Source organism: Pseudorca crassidens, chromosome 11 (assembly GCF_039906515.1).
Source record: "Pseudorca crassidens isolate mPseCra1 chromosome 11, mPseCra1.hap1, whole genome shotgun sequence".
Taxonomy (NCBI): domain Eukaryota; kingdom Metazoa; phylum Chordata; class Mammalia; order Artiodactyla; family Delphinidae; genus Pseudorca; species Pseudorca crassidens.
The window spans coordinates 56,285,140-56,305,041 of record NC_090306.1 but is presented as its reverse complement, the minus strand read 5'-3'; the positions used below and the strand labels follow the sequence as shown (position 1 = coordinate 56,305,041).

The 19,902-nt window shown below is 39.9% G+C and overlaps 2 protein-coding genes and 1 pseudogene across 7 annotated transcripts in view; 2 read left to right on the top strand and 1 right to left on the bottom strand.

Annotated features, from left to right (window-relative positions):
• GRIP1 (glutamate receptor interacting protein 1) overlaps positions 1-7,562 on the top strand; it is a 700,393-nt gene extending 692,831 nt beyond the window's left edge. For all 5 annotated transcript variants that reach the window (XM_067697253.1, XM_067697254.1, XM_067697251.1 and 2 more), the window contains 2 exons: positions 3,742-3,888; positions 6,334-7,562. In XM_067697253.1, the coding sequence (XP_067553354.1) occupies positions 3,742-3,888; positions 6,334-6,561 (375 nt within the window). In that variant the 3' untranslated portion in view covers positions 6,562-7,562. The remainder of the gene's footprint in view (positions 1-3,741; positions 3,889-6,333) is intronic.
• A 358-nt stretch (positions 7,563-7,920) lies between these two features.
• Positions 7,921-19,902, bottom strand: part of HELB (DNA helicase B) — a 53,003-nt gene continuing 41,021 nt past the window's right edge. For both annotated transcript variants that reach the window (XM_067697256.1, XM_067697255.1), the window contains one exon: positions 7,921-19,675. In XM_067697256.1, coding sequence (XP_067553357.1) covers positions 19,571-19,675 — 105 coding nt within the window. In that variant the 3' untranslated portion in view covers positions 7,921-19,570. The remainder of the gene's footprint in view (positions 19,676-19,902) is intronic.
• LOC137202923 (small ribosomal subunit protein uS14-like) lies at positions 18,153-18,395 on the top strand (annotated as a pseudogene).

The following is a 19,902-nucleotide window of genomic DNA, read 5'->3' as shown; positions in this document are numbered from 1 at the left end:
AGTGTCCTTCTTTGTCTCTTGTAACAGTCTTTAAAGTTTATTTTATCTAAGTATGCTACTCCAGCTTGCTTCTGATTTTTTGTTTGCATGGAATGCCTTTTTCCATCCTCTCACTTCCAGTCTGTATGTGTCTTTAGATCTAAAGCGAGTCTCTTGTAGGCAGCATATATACAGGTCTAGTTTTTTTGTATCCATTTCAGGCAGTCTGCTTCTTCTGGTTGGAGCATTTAGTCCATTTACATTTAATTATCACTATGTATGTTCTTATTGCCATTTTGTTAATTGTTTCGGATTTGTTTTCATAGGTCTTCCCTCCTCCTTTTCTCTTATGATTTGATGACTATTGTTATTGTTATTTTGGGTTCCTTTTTCTTTTTTGTGCGTATATCTATTATAGATTTTTGGTTTGTGGTTACCATGTTTCTATATAACAGTCTGTATACATACCTGATTGTTTCATGTTGCTGATCTCTTAATTTCAAAAGCATTTTAAATACCCTGCATTTGTATTCTCCTCCCCTCATGATTTCTGTTTTTGATATTGTATTTTACATCAAATTGTTTTATGTATCCCTTAACTGCTTATTGTGCATACAGGTGACAGTACTACTTTTGTTTTTTAACCTCTCTACTGACTTTGTGTGTGGATGATTTCCTACCTTTGCTGTATGTTTGCCTGTACTGGTGAGCTTTTTCCTCCTGTAATTTTGTTTCTAGTTGTGACCCTTTATTTTTTCTGCCTAGAGAAGTTCCTTTAACATTTGTTTTAAAGCTGATTTGGTGGTGCTGAATTGTTTTAGCTTTTGCTTGTCTGTAAAGCTTTTTATTTCTCTATCAAATCTAAATGAGAGCCTTTATGCGTAAAGTATTCTTGCTTGTAGGTTTTTTCCCTTTCATCACTTTAAATATATTGTGCCACTCCCTTCTGTCCTTCAGTTTCTGCTGAAAAATCAGCTGATAGGCTTATGGGAGTTCCCTTGTATGTTATTTGTTGCTTTTCCCTTGCTGCTTTTAGTATTCTCTTTAATTTTTGTCATTTTGATTACAGTGTATCTTGGTTTTGTTCCTCTTTGGATTAATCCTGTATGGGACTCTCTGTGCTTCGTAGACTTGGGTACCTGTTTCCTTTGCCAGGTTAGAGAAGTTTTCAGCTATTCTCTCTTCAAATATTTTCTTGGGCCCTTTCTCTCTTCTCCTTCTGGGACCCCCTATACTGCAAATATTAATATGCTTGATATTGTCCCAGAGGTGTCTTAAACTGTCCCCATTTCTTTTCATTCTTTATCTTTTTTCTATTCAGCAGCACTGATTTCTACTACTCTTGTCTTCCAGCTCACTGATCTGTTCTTCTGAATCATTTAGTCTATTATTAATTCCTTCTAGTGAATTTTTCATTTTAGTTATTGTATACTTAACCTCTGTTTGGTCATTCTTTATATTTTCTAATTCTTTGTTTAAAACTTTTAACTTCTCACTCTGTGCATCTATTCTTCTCCTGAGTTCTTTGATCATCTTTATGACTATTACTCTGAACTCTTTCTCGGGTAGATCGCCTATCTCCATTTCATTTAGTTCTTCTGGAGTTTTATCTTGTTCCTTGGTCTGGAACATAGTCCTCTGCCACTTTATTTTGTCTAAGTTACTGTTTGTGTTTTTATGGTCTGTGGTAGCTTAATTACATTTCTCAGCCTCGGAGAAGTGGCCCTTTGTAGGAGGTATCCTGTGCATCCCAGCAGTGCACTCCCCTTTCATCACCCAAGCTATATGCTCTAGGGGTTCCCCCTAAGAGGGCTGCATGGGTCCTTCTTTGTGGTAGGCTGAGTGTGTGGGCAGTCTGGTAGGCTTGGTTGGTTGCTAGACCCTACCTTGTGCAGATGCTGCTGGTACTGTTTAGTGTGGCCTTGTCACCAGGCAAGTGACAAGGCAAGTTAACCAAGGCAAGTGTGGCCTTGTCACCAGGCAAGTGAACACGTGTTCACTGAGCAAGGTGACAAGACCTAGTAGGTCTCAGGGGTAGTGCTGGCTTACTGGTGGGCAGAGCCAGGGTCCCAAAGACTCTGGGGCTGTTGCCCACCCACTGGCAAGTGAAGCCGGATCCTGGGGTTAGTGCTGGACTACTGGCAGGCAGAGATGGTTCCTGGAGTCTGTTTGCGTGGCCCAGGGATCCCAGAGCTCATTTCAGATCATTGGTTGGTGGGGGTGGTGGTTTCCTAATAGAGCTGGGTATGGGGTCTCTGGTGTCCAGAAGTTTGCATTGGCCTGCTAGTGGGGCGGGCCAGGCCTCAGCTGGCCCTGGGGTAGCGTCCAGCCTGCATTGTGGGATTGTAGCTTCTGGTGTCTGTCCCCTGGTGGGTGAGGCTGATCATGAGGCTAGTGCAGGCTTCCTGGAGAGAAGGGCTCAAGCCTACCCACTGGTGGGCGGAGCTGGGTCTTGGCCCTCTGGCAGGCAGGGCCCTATCTTGGCATGAGTCCAGAGGTGGCTGTGGGCTGTTAGACAGCCTGTCTGCTGATGGGTGGGGCTGTGTCCCTGCCCAGTTAGTTGTTGGGCCTGAGGCTTCGCAGCACTGGAGCCTGCAGGGTGGAGCCAGGTCTTGGTGCTAATGATCCAGTGTGTCAGCCACCAGTAGTGTTCATGTGGCTGAATGTTCCCCAATATGTCTGCCACCAGTGTCTGTGTCCCCAGGGTGAGCCACAGCCACCTCCCACCTCTCCAGGAGACTTTCCAAGACCAGCAGGCAGGTCTGGCCCAGGCTCCTATCAAATTGCTTCTTTTGCCCTGGGTCCTGGTGTGCGTGAGATTTTGTGTGTGCCCTTTAAGAGTGAAGTCTCTGTTTCCCCCAGTCCCATGGGGCTCCTGCACTTAAGCTCCACTGGTCTTCAAAGCCAATGCTATGGGGGCTCATTTCCCTGGTGCTGGAGCCCTGGGCTGGGGAGCCTGACTGTGGGGCTCAGAACTCTCACTCCTGGAGGAGAACCTCTGCAGTATAATTATTCTCCAGTTTGTGGATCGCCCACCCGGGACGTATGGGATTTGATTACATCAGGAGTCTACTGGTGGTTCCATCTTGTGGTTCCCTCTTTGCCTTTCGTTGTAGAAGATGTCTCCTGGTAGGTTCCAGTCTTTTTCATTGATGGTTGTTCTGCAGGTAGGTGTGATTTGCTCGTAAGAGGAGATGAGCTCAGGACCTTCCTACTCTGCCCTCTTGGCTGCTCTCCCTTTTAAGACATTTCTTGCCCACAGTACTGAAGCACTGACTGGGATACTAGAGAAAATAAAATGGTGGACTTCCTGGCTCTTGCTCAAAGGCAGAGGATATGCTGAGCACTGAACACAGCACGAGGCACAGTGAACAGGAAGGAAAGGCCTTTGGCCTAATCCTGATATCCAGCTGCAAAGGGCTAACCCTGGCTTCTCCCAACACCAAGGGGTTGCTCCAGGAGAAGTGAACCTGCCCCTGGGAACTTCTCACCTACATACACCTGATGACTGCAAGTAAAAAAAAGAGAGAGAGACCAGAACTCTCCAGCATTTCTCCTCCTTTTCCAGGTCTGGGTGGGACTTGGCAAATTCCAAGGATGTTCCTAGAGAATGGAAAAAGCTTCAAGATTGGGGGGAGCTGCCTAATCTATTACAAATCTATTATATTGAAATTAGTTTGAAAAGATGGTTCATCAAGAAATTTCATAAGCAAAAGTCCTCAACCTACCTAAATATCCCCTTCACATTTTCTCATTTTCCAGGTGACCTTGTACAAGGGCTCTGACATGGAGGACTTTGGGTTCAGTGTAGCAGATGGCTTGCTGGAGAAAGGAGTATATGTCAAAAATATTCGCCCAGCTGGGCCAGGAGATCTTGGTGGCCTAAAGCCCTACGATAGGCTCTTACAGGTAAGACCTCAGATGGAATTTTATTTGGAAATTAATTTGGAAGTCGTATTTGATCAGTGTCCACCCATCCTCCTTTGCCTCAAGACGAGATTAGAGGCCCCTCCTATAGAGGATAGGCACTTTTTCCTTTGGTAGAATTTACCGGTTACTGAAACGGCCTGTTTCCCTATATATATTCCCCAGCAGATTCTAAACTTCTTGAGAACAGGACTAGTACCTTATTCTCCCATTTCCCATTATACAGTGATCGATACCAGTATCTCACACAATATAACCCAATATAAACCCAAAAGCTGAACCTTGTTTACTATTAAGTACTAGGAGTACTATGGTTGTCAGGTATAGTTTCATTGAGCAAAGCAAATTCCTGATCTTACGTACAGTTTTTAGAAAGAGCATTTTGCAGGAAGAGGAGGGGGTTGCCATCAGTCTTGAAAGTACGTTCAAGTGAATGAGTCTGTCCCTAAACAGTTGCCTTTCAAAGAATGAGGTTGCACTGACTGGTTGGCTTTCAGACACGTGTTCACTGAGCAAGTTGTCACTGATTGATTAGATAGTTTTAAAACCAATTCTGGTGATCTTTTTACCATGGCAATATAACAATTATTCTTGTCCTAAGAGTAAGGAACACGTTTATTTTCCATAGATACTCTAGTATTTGCTGAATAAATAACTATGGACAAGTTATTTGACCTGTCTTCCTAATCTATAAATTAGAGCTATACTTACTTTTATGGAAGATGAGGCTATAAAAGTAGACTGGACTCACCTTGTGAAGGGCCCTGAAAGCCAAGATAAAGCTCTTGGACTGTATTCTGGAGGTATATTAATTTTCTAAGCAGAATAATGACATATTTTATAATTTAGAAAGACGATACAATTATATCATAGGTGGATTGGTGTAGGGTGAAGGGGAGGATCACAGGAAAGACGATCAGGTAGGTAAGGGTAAGACACGTGTACCAGACCTGAGTCTTCAATGCCTTCAGTGCATCCTGGCAGAGCAGTCTGTGAGGCAGCCGGCAGCTTGCATTTGTTGCTCAGGAGCGATGTTACAGCCAAAAGTAAAGATCTGGGCTACTGAAGGCATGGATTTGGATAAAGTTTCCTATGGTGGATTTCTAGTAAGCAAGAGAAGAGAACTAAAGATAGAATTCTAAGAAAAACAAAATTTAAAGGACAGGAAGAAGTAAAGGTAGGAAAGGACTGAAAGTGAGCAGTTAAAATGGTACAAAGGTCAAAACAAAGTGGTGTCATAAGAGCCAAGGAAGGAGTTTTAAGGATGAGCAGGTAAAGGCCAAAGGGGATGAGAACTCAAGACACCATTCCTGTGTTGGACGGTTGGGGTCATTTATATAATATATAAGGGTCAGGTCCCAGACCGAGAAGATTGGGGAGAGAGTGAAAAGTCAAGGAATGGAAGCAGCATGTAGATGTTTCTTTAAACTTTTAGGGGGAAAAGAATAAGGAAACATAATCTCATACAGAGTGAAGAAAGAGAAAATCAAATACTGTATGCTAACATATATATGGAATCTAAAAAAACAAATGGTTCTGAAGAACCTAGGGGCAGACAGGAATAAGATGCAGACATAGAGAATGGACTTAATGACACAGGGAAGGGGAAGGGGAAGCTGGGATGAAGTGAGAGTGGCATGGACATATATATACACTACCAAATGTAAAATAGATAGCTAGTGGGAAGCAGCTGCACAGCACAGGGAGATCAGCTCGGTGCTTTGTTACCACCTAGAGGGGAGGGATAGGGAGGGTGGGAGGGAGACACAAGAGGGAGGGGATATGGGGATATAAGTATAGCTGATGCACTTTGTTACACAGCAGAAACTAACACAATGATGTAAAGCAATTATACTCCAATAAAGATGTTAAAAAAAAAAGAATAAGGAAACATGAAAGACGATGAACGCATGTGTAAGCTGAAGAGGGGGTGGGCTCATGACCGACAGAGGTAGTTCAGTATCATGGTCAAGAGCACGAGCTTTGGAATCATCCAGACTGCCTGAGATTACATCCTCGCTGGCCCACTCACCAGCATCCTCGCTGGACCACTTGCCAAGTTCTGATCTCAGGCAAATCTCTTAACCACTCTGTGCCTTACTTTCCTCATCTGTAAATTAGGGATAATATTTGGCACTTGGAGCACCTGCCATGAATAAGGCGATATGCTCAGCATGGGGACATTGGGATGTGTCCCTGTTCCCTGCTCTCAAGGGCCTTACAATTTAGTAGCAGAGAGTAAAGTAAGCCAATACCCATGTTATAGTGTGGTCAGGGCCAGGATAGACCTCTCTGTACAGAGTGCTCATTTAAGCACTTTCAAGACTTGAATCAATCAACCTGTTGTGTCTGAAATGTTACTCTGGGTTTTGGGAATCATCTTATGTCTATAACAGTAATTCAAAGTGGCGCTTCTTGACCTTTCAGGTTAATCATGTCCGAACGAGAGACTTTGACTGCTGCCTTGTTGTGCCCCTCATAGCAGAATCTGGTAATAAGCTGGACCTGGTTATTAGTAGAAACCCCCTGGCTTCACAGAAGTCCATAGAACAGACTCTACCAGGAGGAGAATGGAGTGAACAGAACAGTGCTTTTTTCCAGCAGTCGAGCCACGGTGGTAATTTGGAGATACGAGAGCCCACTAATACATTATAGCGATGCTTTTTACAAAGCAGGACAAAAGACAATATCTACATGGTGCTAAAAAAAAAAAAAAAAAATCCCTTTAAGATTTCTGTGACATTTGAAGCACAGATAATCATGTGGCATTAACTGCAAGCACAGGGGTCTTTTAAATCTCATGGCTCATGTTCACTTACCCTTTCAAGTTGAAGAGGTTTCTTTTCTTTGTTGGTGATCACTATGGTATATGACAGGCAACCCCCTGCCAAGACCAAGGGTAGCGAAAAAGAAAAACAAGTAGGCCACCCCTCTCTACAGTTAACATCAGAGGAAATTTTTTACAGGTCCATCTTCCCATTCCTTTTTAAAAAGAGAAATACCTGTTTGAAAATGTTCTCTATGATAATTTCCTTAATTCACTTTGAAATCAGTTTCTTACCACAAAGTCATTCATGCAAGAATTTAACCAACAAGGCTTTTCATAAAGCTGGCTGTACTAGGAGAACTAGTTTGGTGAACTGCTGGGACTGCTGCTATGGGAGGGGTACAGGTATAAAATCATCTTACAACGTTTCAGCAATGATGCACGTAGGCAACCATAATAGGTGGTGGTAAATGTTTTGCCCAAGTTTAGGAATGATTTTAACTAAGATGTATGCTATTCCCTATGCAACAGATTATCAAACAGGATATGTCTTGTGACCTGTTTTTTTTTAAGGACACATTGTTAATAGCTGAAAAATCTGATAATAAGGGTGTTTAGCAACACTGAGAATTAGTTATCTTATTTTTAAAATTCAAGACTTTGAGAATGAAGAGTCTATTAAAATGAAGTTTATCTTGATTGATAGGCAAATCAAACTCATACTGCTTGACAGACATGTTTTGAAAACTGATTATATTGAGGGGTGTACAGCACATGTACTTAAAAATGACACTGGACTGTCTTTTGTTCTGAGCCATGCCACTTACTGAAATTGTAAATACATTTTTTACAAAATGCATTGCCAATTATTACCATCCCTCAAAGCAATAAATTGTGACAGTTGCTTTTAATGTTCGTCAGCAACTGTTTTCATCTGTTCAGATATTTTGAATAGTTACACTAATAACTAACTGTTATTTGGTGAATATAAAAAAAAATAGATCTGTATATTAATTGTAGAATCTCCATACTGAAACAATTATTTTCCAAACATTTTATTTTGGTCAATAATTCAAACAACTGCTTAGGTAAAGCATTTGAACACTGTGTCCTTTGTTTAAGGAAAAAGTTCACCTTTCTTTTTTGTGCAAAGAAATATATTATTTCAATCATAGTTCAGAACTGCCAGGGCAAGAAAGTATAAAGCAGAATCATGTTAAGGAAAAAAAAAAAGATCATGAGGGGAATCACTTAAATATGTATTTTTATTTGTAACAAACAAACAAGTATTAAACTGTAAAGTATTTTTGTACAAATTTAATACTTTAATAGCATGGTATTTATCGTCTATGTATGGTTTTGGGGAATTAAAAATTGTTGCAAATATTTGTATGGAAAAAAAACCCTCTACCAAATGGAATAAACAGTGATTTTAAAAAGCCAAAAGAAAAACTTTTTTTTTTTTTGGTGCTTTGAATATATTTTAGTGTTCCAGACTGAGCCCTACACGATACCTATAGTTACATAATTTTCTACGGGGGAAGATTTTGCCATAAACTTGAAAAGCAACATGGAAGAGCAGGAAGAGCTTAGGTTTTGAAATTTGATCTGGACTTGAAGTCCAGCTCTGGTACTCACTCAGTGGTGGCATAAAATTTAATTACTGTGAGTCAGTTTCCCCACCTATAATACTGAAGGTCATATCTACATTTCAGTACTTTCATGAGAAGAGATGTGACACATATGTGAAAATGCTAAAACAGGAACACCTCCAAGACTAATGGTACATTTACTTTAGGTGACAAAGCTTGATCTTAAGGATCACATCTACCCTGAGAACATTATATGTATTCTATAAAATACATTTTCAAAAACTATTAAAATGTATAAATTTTCATCATGCTATCTTAAAAAAGAAAAAAACTATTACCTTATAGTCCCAACGTTTTCATTTTTGCAGATTGCCTAGCAGGCTTTGTAAATTCACAGGAACAAGGCAGGGTGTCCATTCTTGCCACTTCCATTTAACAGTATGACAAGGAAGTGAAATAAAAGGCAACTAGATTGGAAAGGAAGAAGTAAAACTCTACTTGCAGATGATACAATCTTGTGTATACAAAAACCTTAAGGAATCCACTAAAAAACCTATTAAAACTAATATGAGTTTAGCAAGATTACAAGATACAAAAATCAATTGAATCTCTATACTGTAGCAATGAACAAACCAAAAATAAAACAATTATATTCTATAAAGAACAGGAAGCTCAGCTTGGTGCTCTATGATGACCTAGTTGGGTGGGATGGGGGTGGAGTGGGAGGGAGGTCCAAGAGGGAGGGGATGTAGGTATACATATAGCTGATTCACTTCATTGTACAGCTGAAACTAACACAACATTGTAAAGCAATTGTACTCCAATAAAAAAAAATTATATTCTCATAGGATCAACAATAAAATACTTAGGAATAAATTCAATAAAAGTACAGAGTAGGTGTGGAAGACAGCAGAGTAAAAGACCCTGAGCTCACCTCCTCTCATGAGCACACCAAAGTAACAGCTGTCTGCAGAACAACCATCTGTGAAGAAGACTGGAACCTACCAGAAAAGATCTTCTACAACTAAAGATATAAAGAAGGTACCACAACAAGACAGACAGGAGGGGAGGACTTGAAATATAATCAAATCCCATACCCCACACGTGGGTGACCCACAAACTGGAGAATAAATATACTGTAGAGGATCTCCCACAGGAGTGACAGTTCTGAGCCCCACATCAGGTTCCCCAGCCTGGGGGTCTGGCACTGGGAAGACAGATCCTCAGAGCATTTGGCTTTGAAGGCCAACAGGCCTTCACTGCCGGAGCCCCACAGGACTGGGGGAAACAGAGACTTCACTTTTCAAAGGGCACACACAAAATCTCACACACACCAGGACCCAGGGCAAAATCAGTAATTTGATAGGAGCCTGGGCCAGACCTGCCTGCTGGTCTCGTAGACTGTCCTGGAGAGGCAGAGGGATGGCAGCAGCTCACCCAGGGGGACACAGACACTGGTGTCAGACACTGAGGAACATTCAATTGTGTGAACATTCCAGGTGGCTGACATGCTGGATCATTAGCACCAAGATCTGGCCCCATCCAACAGCCTGAAGGCTCTAATGCTGGGATGCCACAGGCCAAACAACTAACTGGAGTGGGGACACATCCCCACCCACCAGCAGAGAGGCTGCCTAAGGGCTTCCTGAGCCCACAGCCGCCTCTAGACATGCCCCTAGACATGGCCCTGCCCACCTGAGGGCCAATATCCAGCTCCACACACCAGTGAGAAGGCACCAGCCCCTCCCACCAGGAAGCCAGCCCAAGCCTCTAGACCAGCCTTACCCACCAGGGCGCAGACTCCAGAAAGAAGAAAGCTATGATCCTGCAACACAGGCCAGACGCCACCCTAGGACTCGTGGGCCCCCTGCCCTGCCCAGCCACTAGCAGGCTAATACAACCTTCCAGACACTCTGGACCCATGGCCAACTGTCAGGACTGGCCCCTGACAACACCAACAATCTGAAATGAGCTCTGAGATCCCTGGGCCCTGCAGGCAAACTCCAAGAAACACCTCTAACTGCTAGTAGTCTGGTACTCCTCCCAGGGTCTGGCTTCACCTCTCAATGGGCGGGCAACAGCCCCAGAGTCTTTGGGACCCTGATTCTGCCCACCCGTGTGCCAGCACTAGCCTCAGGGCCCATTAGGGTTCCACAACCAGCCACCTCACGACCAGGCCCCTCTAAAGAGCAGCCAGCAGCGTCCACGCAAGGCAGGGCTGTGCAAACAACCAGACTAGGCACCAGCCAAGCCCACCATACCACCCACATAGGCAGCCAAAACAGAAAGAGCCATGCAGCCCTCTTAGGGGGCACCTCCAGAGCATACAGCTTGGGTGACGGGTGGAGTGCACTGCTGGGACGCACAGGACACCTACAGAGGGCCACTTCTCCAAGGATGAGAAACGTAACTAACTTACCACGTACGTAAAAATATAAATAGCAATAGACAAAATGAGATGGCAGAGGACTATGTTCCAGACCAAGAAACAAGCTAAAACTCCAGAAGCGGAGTTAAGTGAATAGGCAATCTACCCAAGAAACAGTTCAGAGTAATGATCATAAAGGTGATCAAAGAACTCAGGAGGAGAATGGATGCGCAGAGCAAGAAGTTAGAATTTTTTAACAAAGAATGAGAAAATATAAAGAACGACAAAACTGAGATGAAGAGTACAATAACTGAAATGAAAAATACACTAGAAGGAATCAATAATAGACTACACGAGGGGCTTCCCTGGTGGTGCAGTGGTTGAGAATCTGCCTGCTAATGCAGGGGACACGGGATCGAGCCCTGGTCTGGGAGGATCCCACATGCCGCGGAGCAACTAGGCCCGTGAGCCACGGCTGCTGAGCCTGCGCGTCTGGAGCCTGTGCTCCACAACAAGAGAGGCCGCGGTAGTGAGAGGCCTGCGCACTGCGATGAAGAGCGGCCCCCGCTTGCCACACTAGAGAAGGCCCTCGCACAGAAGTGAGGACCCAACACAGCAAAAGTAAATAAATTAATTAATAAACTCCTACCCCCAACATCAAAAAATAATAATAATAGACTACATGATACAGAAGAGTGGATCAGTGACTGGAAGATAGCGTAGTAGAAATCACTGCTGCTGAACAGAAAAAAGAGTGCAAAGAAATGAAGACAGTTTAAGACACCTCTGGGAAAACATGAAGCACATTAATATTTGCATTATAGGGTTGCCAGAAGGAGAAAAGAGAGAAAGGGCCCAAGAAAATATTTGAAGAGATAATAGCTGAAAACCATCCTAACCTAGGAAAGGAAACAGTCACCCAAGTCCAGGAAGCACAGAGTCCCATGGAGGATTAACCCAAAGAGGAGCACACCAAGACACACTATAATCAAAAGGACAAAAATTCAAGAGAGAATCCTAAAAGCAGCAAGGGAAAAGCAACAAATAACATACAAGGGAACTCCCATAAGCCTATCAGCTGATTTTTCAGCGGAAACTCTGCAGGCCAGAAGGGAGTGACACAATATATTTAAAGTGATGAAAGCGAAAAACTGACAACCAAGAATACTCTACCCAGGAAGACTCTCATTTAGATTTGATGGAGAAATCAAGCTTTACAGACAAGTGAAAGCTAAAAGAATTCAACACCACCAAACCAGCTTCACAACAAATGTTAAAGGAACTTCTCTAGGCAAAAAAGAAAAGGCCACAACTAGAAAAAAGAATTATGGAAGGAAAAAGTCCACCAGTAAAGGCAAACATACAGTAAAGGTAGGAAATCATCCACACACAAAGCTAGTAGGGAGGTTGAAAGATAAAAGTAGTAATATCACCCGTATCCACAATAAGCAGTTAAAGGATACCTAAAACAATTAGATGTAAAATATATCAAAACAGTAATAGTGAGGGGAGGAGAGTACAAATGCAGGGTATTTAAAATGCATTTGAAATTAAGAGAACAGCAACTTGAAACCATCAGGTATGTATACAGACTGCTATACAAAAACTTCATGGTAACCACAAACCAAGAATCTATAATAGATAAACACACAAAAAAGAAAAAAGAATCCAAAATAAAACCAAAAATAGTCATCAAAGCACAAGAGAAGAGAACAAAAGAAGAAAGGGGAAGAAAAAGACCTACAAAAACAAATCCAAAACAACAAAATGGCAACAAGAACATACATAGCAATACTTACCTTAAATGTAAACAGACTAAATCCTCCAACCAGAAGACACAGACTGCCTGAATGTATACAAAAACAAGACCCGTATATATGCTGCCTACAAAAGACTCACTTTAAATCTAAAGACACATACAGACAAAGTGAGGGGATGGAAGAAGGTATTCCACAAAAATGGAAATCAAAAGAAAACTGGGGTAGCAATACTTACATCAGACAAAATAGACTTTAAAATAAAGACTGTTACAAGAGACAAAGAAGGACACTACATAATGATCAAGGGATCCATCCAAGAAGAGGATATAACAATTATAAATATATATGCACCCAACATAGGAACACATCAATGTATAAGGCAATATTAACAGACATAAACGAGAAATCAACAGTAACACAATAATAGTGGGGGACTTTAACACTCCACTTACATCAATGGACAGATCATCCAGACAGAAAATCAATAACGAACCACAGGCCTTAAATAACACATTAGAACAAATGGACTTAACCCATACTTTTACAGCATTCCATTCAAAAGCAGCAAAATACACATTCTTTTGAGTGCACATGGAACATTCTCAAGGATAGATCACATGCTAGGCCACAAAACAAGCCTTGATAAATTTAAGAAAACTGAAATCATATCAAGCATCTTTTCCAACCACAACACTATGAGACCAGAAATCAACTATAAGGAAAAAAACTGCAAAAAACAAACACGTGGAGGCTAAACAATATGCTACTTAACAACAAATGGATCACTGAAGAAATAAAAGAAGAATTAAAAAATACCTAAGAAAAATGAAAATGAAAACCTGATGATCCAAAACCTATGGGATGCAGCAAAAGCAGTTTTAGGAAGAAAGTTTATAGTGATACAAGCTTACCTCAGGAAACAAGAAAAATCTCAAATAAACAATCTACCATTATGCTTAAAGCAACCAGAGAAAGAACAAACAAAATCCAAAGTTTGTAGAAGGAAAGAAAGCATAAAAAATCAGAGCAGAAATAAATAAAATAGAGACAAAAAAAAATCAATGAAACTAAAAGCTTGTTCTTTGAAAAGACAAACAAAATTGATAAACCTTTAGCCAGACTCATCAAGAAAAAGAGATGGAGAGCCCAAATCAATAAAACCAGAAATGAAAAAGAAGTTACAACTGATACCACAGAGATGCAAAGGATCATAGAAGACAGCTATGAGCAACTATATGGAAATAGAATGGACAACCTAAAAGAAATGGACAAATTCTTAGAAAGGTACAATCTCCCAAGACTGAACTAGGAAGAAATAGAAGATATGAACAGACCAATTACCAGTACTGAAATTCAATCAGTAATTTAAAAACTCCCAACAAAAGTCTGGGACCTGACGGTTTCATGCGTGAATTCTACCAAACATTTAGAGAACAGTTAACACCTATCCTCAAACTATTCCAAAAATTTGCAGAGGAAGGAACACTTCCAAATACTTCCTGAGACAGTGGTCTCAGACAAAGATATCACAAAAAAGAAATTACAGGCCAATATCACTGATGAACATAGATGCAAAAATCCTTAACAAAATACTAGCAAACTGACTCCAACAATACCTTAAAAGGATCATACACCATGACCAAGTGGGATTTATCCCAGGGGTGCAAGGATTTTTCAATATCTGCAAATCAATGTTAACAAACTGAAGAATAAAAAGCATATGATCATCTCAATAGGTGCAGAAAATGCTTTTGACAAAGTTCAACACCAATTTATGATAAAAACTCCAGAAACTGCGCAAAGAGGGAACCTACCTCAACATAATAAAGGCAACGTATGACAGACCCACAGCTAACATCATATTCAACAGTGAAAAGCTGAAAACTTCCCCTGTAAGATTAGGAACAAGACAAGGATGCCCACTCTCACCACTTTTATTCAACATAGTTTTGGAAGTGCTAGCCACAGCAATCAGAAAAGAAAAACAAAGGAGTCCAAATTAGGAAGAAGTAGAACTGTCACTGTTTGCAGATGACATGATAATATAGAGAGTAAATCCTAAAGATGCTACTAGAAAACTACTAGAGCTCATCAATGAATTTAGTAAAGTTGCAGGATTCAAAATTAACATACAGAAATCTGTTGTATTTCTATACACTAACAATGAACTACCAGAAAGAGATATTAAGGAAACTTTCCCATTTACCATCACATCAAACAGAATAAAATACCTAGGAATAAACCTATCTAAGGAAGCAAAAGACCTGTACTCTGAAAACTATAAGACACTGACAAAAGAAACTGAAGATGACACAAATGTAAAGATATACCACGTTCTTGGATTGAAAGTATCAATATTGTTAAAATGGCCATACTACAAAACGCAATCTACAGATTTAATGCAATCTCTATCAAATTACAGAACTAGAACAAAAAAAAATTTAATTTGTATAGAAACACAAAAGACCAAAACAGCCAAAACAAGCTTGAAAAAGAAGAACAAAGTTGGAGGAATCATGCTCCCTGGCTTCAGAGTATACTACAAAGCTACAGTCATCAAAACAGTATGGTACTGGCACAAAAACAAACACATAGATCAATGAAACAGGATACAATGCCCAGAAATAAACCCACACACTTACAGTCAATCTACGACGAAGGAGGCAAGAATATACAATGGAGAAAAGACAGTCTCTTCAATAAGTGGTGCTGGGAAAACTGGAGAGCGACATGTAAAAGAATGAAATTAGAACATTCTCTAACACCATATACAAAAATAAACTCAAAATGGATTAAAGACCTAAATGTAAGACCATATTTTAAAACTCTTGGAGGAAAACATAGGCAGAACACTGTCTAACATAAATAGCAGCAATAATTTTTTTGGATCTGTCCCCTCGGGTAGTGGAAACAAAAGCAAAAATATACAAATGGGACCTCAATAAACTAAAAGCTTTTGCACATCAAAGGAAACAAAATGAAAAGACAACCTATAGAATGGGAGAAAATATTTGCAAATGATGTCACTGACATGGTATTAATTTCCATAATATGCAGACAGGTTATAGAGCTCAATATGAAAAAAAAAAAGAACCCAATCAAAAAATGGGCAGAAAACCTAAATAGATATTTCTCTGAAGAAGACATACAGATGGCCAACGGGCACATGAAAAGATGTTCAACATCGCTAATTATTAGAGAAATGCAAATCAAAACTACAATGAAGTAATCATTTCACACAGGCGGTCAGAATGGCATCACCCAGAAGTCTCCAAATAATAAATGCTGGAGAGGGTGTGGAGAAAAGGAAACTCACCTGCACTGTTGGTGGGAATGTAAATTGGTGAAGGCACTATGGAGAACAGTATGGAAGTTCGTTAAAAAACTAAAAATGGAGTTACCATATGGTCGAACAATTCCACACCTGGGCATATATCCAGAGAAAACTCTAATTCAAAAAGATACATACATCCCTATGTTCATACCAGTACTATTTACAGTAGTCAAGACATGGAAGCAACCTAAACGTCCATGGATAGATGAATGGATAAAGAAGATGTGGTATGTATATATATATACACATATATGTATACAAACAAACACACACACACACACACACACACACACACACATATACATATAATGGAAGATTACTCAGCCATAAAAAAGAATGAAATAATGCCATTTGCAGCAACATGGATGGACTTAGAGATTATCATACTAAATGAGGTCAGACAACAATAAATATTATACGATATCACTTACATGTGGAATCTTAAAAAATAATAGAAATGAACTGATTTACAAAACACAAACAGACTCACAAAGAAAACAAACTTACGGTTACCAAATGGGAAAGGGGTGGGGATGGATAAATTAGGAGTTTGAGATTAGCACATACACACTACTATACATAAAACAGATAAGCAACAAGGACCTATTGTATAGCACAGGGAACTATATTCAATATCTTTTAATAACCTGCAATAAAAAAGAATCTGAAGGGCTTCCATGGTGGCGCAGTGGTTGAGAGTCTGCCTGCCAGTGCAGGGGACACGGGTTCGTGCCCCAGTCCGGGAGGATCCCACATGCCGCGGAGTGGCTGGGCCCGTGAGCCATGACCGCTGAGCCTGTGCATTCGGAGCCTGTGCTCCGCAACAGGAGAGGCCACAACAGTGAGAGGCCCACGTACCGAAAAAAAAGAATATACTATGTATCTATAAATATAGATAACTCAATCACTTTGCTTTACACCTGAATCTAACACATTGTAAATCAGCTATACTTCAATTAAATAACAGCACAAAACTATACTCTGAAGCTATAAAACATTGTTGAAAGAAATGAAAGAAGACATAAACACAAAGACATCCCATGTTTATAGATCAGAAGACTTAATATTGTTAAGATGGCAATACTCCCCAGATACATAGATTCAACACAATCCCAATCAAAATCCCAGTTGGCTTTTTTGTCAATAAAATTGACAAGCTGATCCCAAAATTCATACAAAAAGCAAGGGACCCAGAAGAGCCAAAAAATCTTGAAAGAGAGGAGTAAATTGAAGGACTCACATTTCTTGATTTCCTTTTTTTTTTGGCTGCGCCACACAGCATGCAGGAATCTTATCTTAGTTCCCTGACCAGGGATTGAACCTGCACCCACTGCAGTGGAAGCGTGGAGTCTTAACCACTGGACCACCAGGTAAGTCCCCACATTTGTTGATTTCAAACCTGCAAAACTAATGAAGACTCATGGTGCTGGCATAAGGACAGCTGTTTGGATCAATGGAATAGATAAGAGAATCCAGAAATAAACCCTCACATTTATAATCAACTGATTTTTTGACAAGGATGCCAACACAATTCAATGGAGAAATAGTCACTTCAAGAAATGGAACTGGAACAACTGGAGAGCCACATGCAAAAGAATAAAGTTGGGCTCCTACCCCACCATATAAAAAAAATTAACTCAAAATGAATCCAAGAGCTAAATGTAACACCTAGCACTATTTAACTCTTGTAAGAAAAAATAGGAGTAAGCCTTCATGACTTTAGATAAGCATTGGTTTCTCAGATGTAGCACCAATAGCACAAGCAATAACAACAACAAAAATACACACACTGGACATCATCACAATTAAAAAATTTTGTAAATGTTTCTCATGAGACTGATATGTAGAATATATTAAGAACTCATACTCAATAATAAAAAGGAAAATAACCCAATTTTTAAGTGGACAAAGGATCTGAATAGACATTTCTCTGAAGACATACAAATGGCCAATAAGCACATGAAAAGGTGATCAACATCATTAGTCATAAGGGAAAAGCAAATCAAAACCATCATGTCACTTCCTATCCACTAAGACGGCTATAATTAAAAAGTCAGATAATAACAAATGCTGGAGACAGTGGAGAAACTGGAACCCTCACACACTGCTGGTGTAAATATAAAATGGTACAGCTGCTTTGGAAAACAGTTTAGCAGTTCCTCAAAAGGTTAAGCATAGAGTTACCATACGACCAGCAATTCCATTCCTAGGTATATACTTAGAAGAAATGAAAATATATACCCACACAAAAACTTGTACACAGATGTTCATAGCAACGTTAGTTATGATAGCCAAAAAGAGGAAACAACCCACATTTCCATCAACTAATGAATGGATAAATTCAACATACCATATCCATAAAATGGAATATTTCATAATAAAAGGAAATGAAGGCCTTCTGCCTCACTGCACTACTGAAAGCAGGATGGGTCATGAGCAACTCTACTAGAGCTACCTGCAAAAATTCAGCCAAGGTTCCTGATCTCGCCACATCAGCTCAAACCAGCATGGTCTGATCTGGAAATATTACCTCAGTATATGCCGCCGGTTTTTCCATCAGTACATGAAAGATGTAGGCTTCATCAAGCTGGATAAAACAACACTCCTTGAATGGATTATCCAAGACATACACCCAATAAAAGAAATAATGCTAGTTCTTTGTACATAATTTTTTTAACTTTGAAAAAGGGAGAGGGATGAAGCACTGTTACATGTTACAATGTGGATGAAGTCTGAAAACATTATTCTAAGTCAAAGAAGTCAGTAACAAGGGATCATATATTGTATGATTCCATTTATATGAAATGTCTGAAATAGGCAAATCAATAGAGACAAAATAGATTAGCAGTTCTAGGGCTGAAGTGGAAAAGGGATTAGAGCTAAGAGGTACAGGGTTTCTTTGGGGGGTGATAAAAATGTCCTAAAATCAATTGTGGTGTTGGTTGCACAATTCTGTGAATTTACTAAAAGCCACTCAACTATGTAAACGGGTGAACTATATGTGAATTATAGCTCAGGAAGGCTATTTTTAAAACACTGGGATAACAGGTAAATTTTTCCTAACTTTTTCTTTTACCATTTAATAATAAATTAAACTCAAAAAAAATCAAATCACTGAGGAAAACAAATTTTTCAAAGTGGAATATCTTTAAAACAATATACTCTCAGAAGAAATGATAACTATGTGACATGATAGACATATTAGCTAATGCTACAGTGGTAATTATATTGCAATATAGAAGTAGTGAATCAACACAATGCACACCTTAAACTTACCCAATGTCCTATGTCAATTATATCTCAAATTAAGAAAACAAAAACAAAACCCAATGTGCTTCCAGCTCAGCAGGAATTTCCAGGAAGATGTACCAGGTAGGCCCAGGCAGCAGTGATGGAGCAAGTAGCAGCCTTGCGAGATGACCACTTTGCAGAAGACACAATGTCCTAGAATATGTGTCAATAATTTAAGAGATATAATTACAGTTTATCTTTACCACTGCTTCAACCCAATGGCAAAGATCACCCACAACGATGATGGAAATTAATAAGGCATTATTCTAAAAATAAAACACTTTTAAAAATACAGAGGTTTTTTAAAAAAAATATATAACGTATTTTTCCCTCATATATGACCAGTGCTGTCAGTTCTCCTGATGACAGATGTCAAAATCACTAAGGTTTTCTTTGATGAAATGATCTTAAAACATCTGCTAACACAAATGCCTTAAAATAAAACTCCAGTTAATAGACATCCTCTTTTGTCTTGATCCTTTGAAGCTATGATGTTCATTTTGTGTTGAATGGAAAAAAATAGAAAATTACTTTGAGCAATCTGAAATAAAACTAAGTTTCCTGATTATTTGTAGGTTTGAAAAGTTGCCTGGGGGTTAAACTATTTAGTCTCAAATTCTGAAGTTTAGAAGACACTTGTGGAGATGATTCTTCCACCTGTTGGAACAACAATAAAAATAAAGTTAATTTTATAAAAATATAGTCAGTCTACCCTGTGTAATTCTATTCCCTCTGACTGCTTCTCAGAAGACATCATACATTTTCCCACCCCGTGGAAGCCTGCAGCAGACCAGAGCCATCAGCTGTCATCCTGCTTTTGCTCACTGTGGTAACGCCACTACCCACTTCCAGGACTGGCATGTAGAAGTGACTGTTTGCTAACT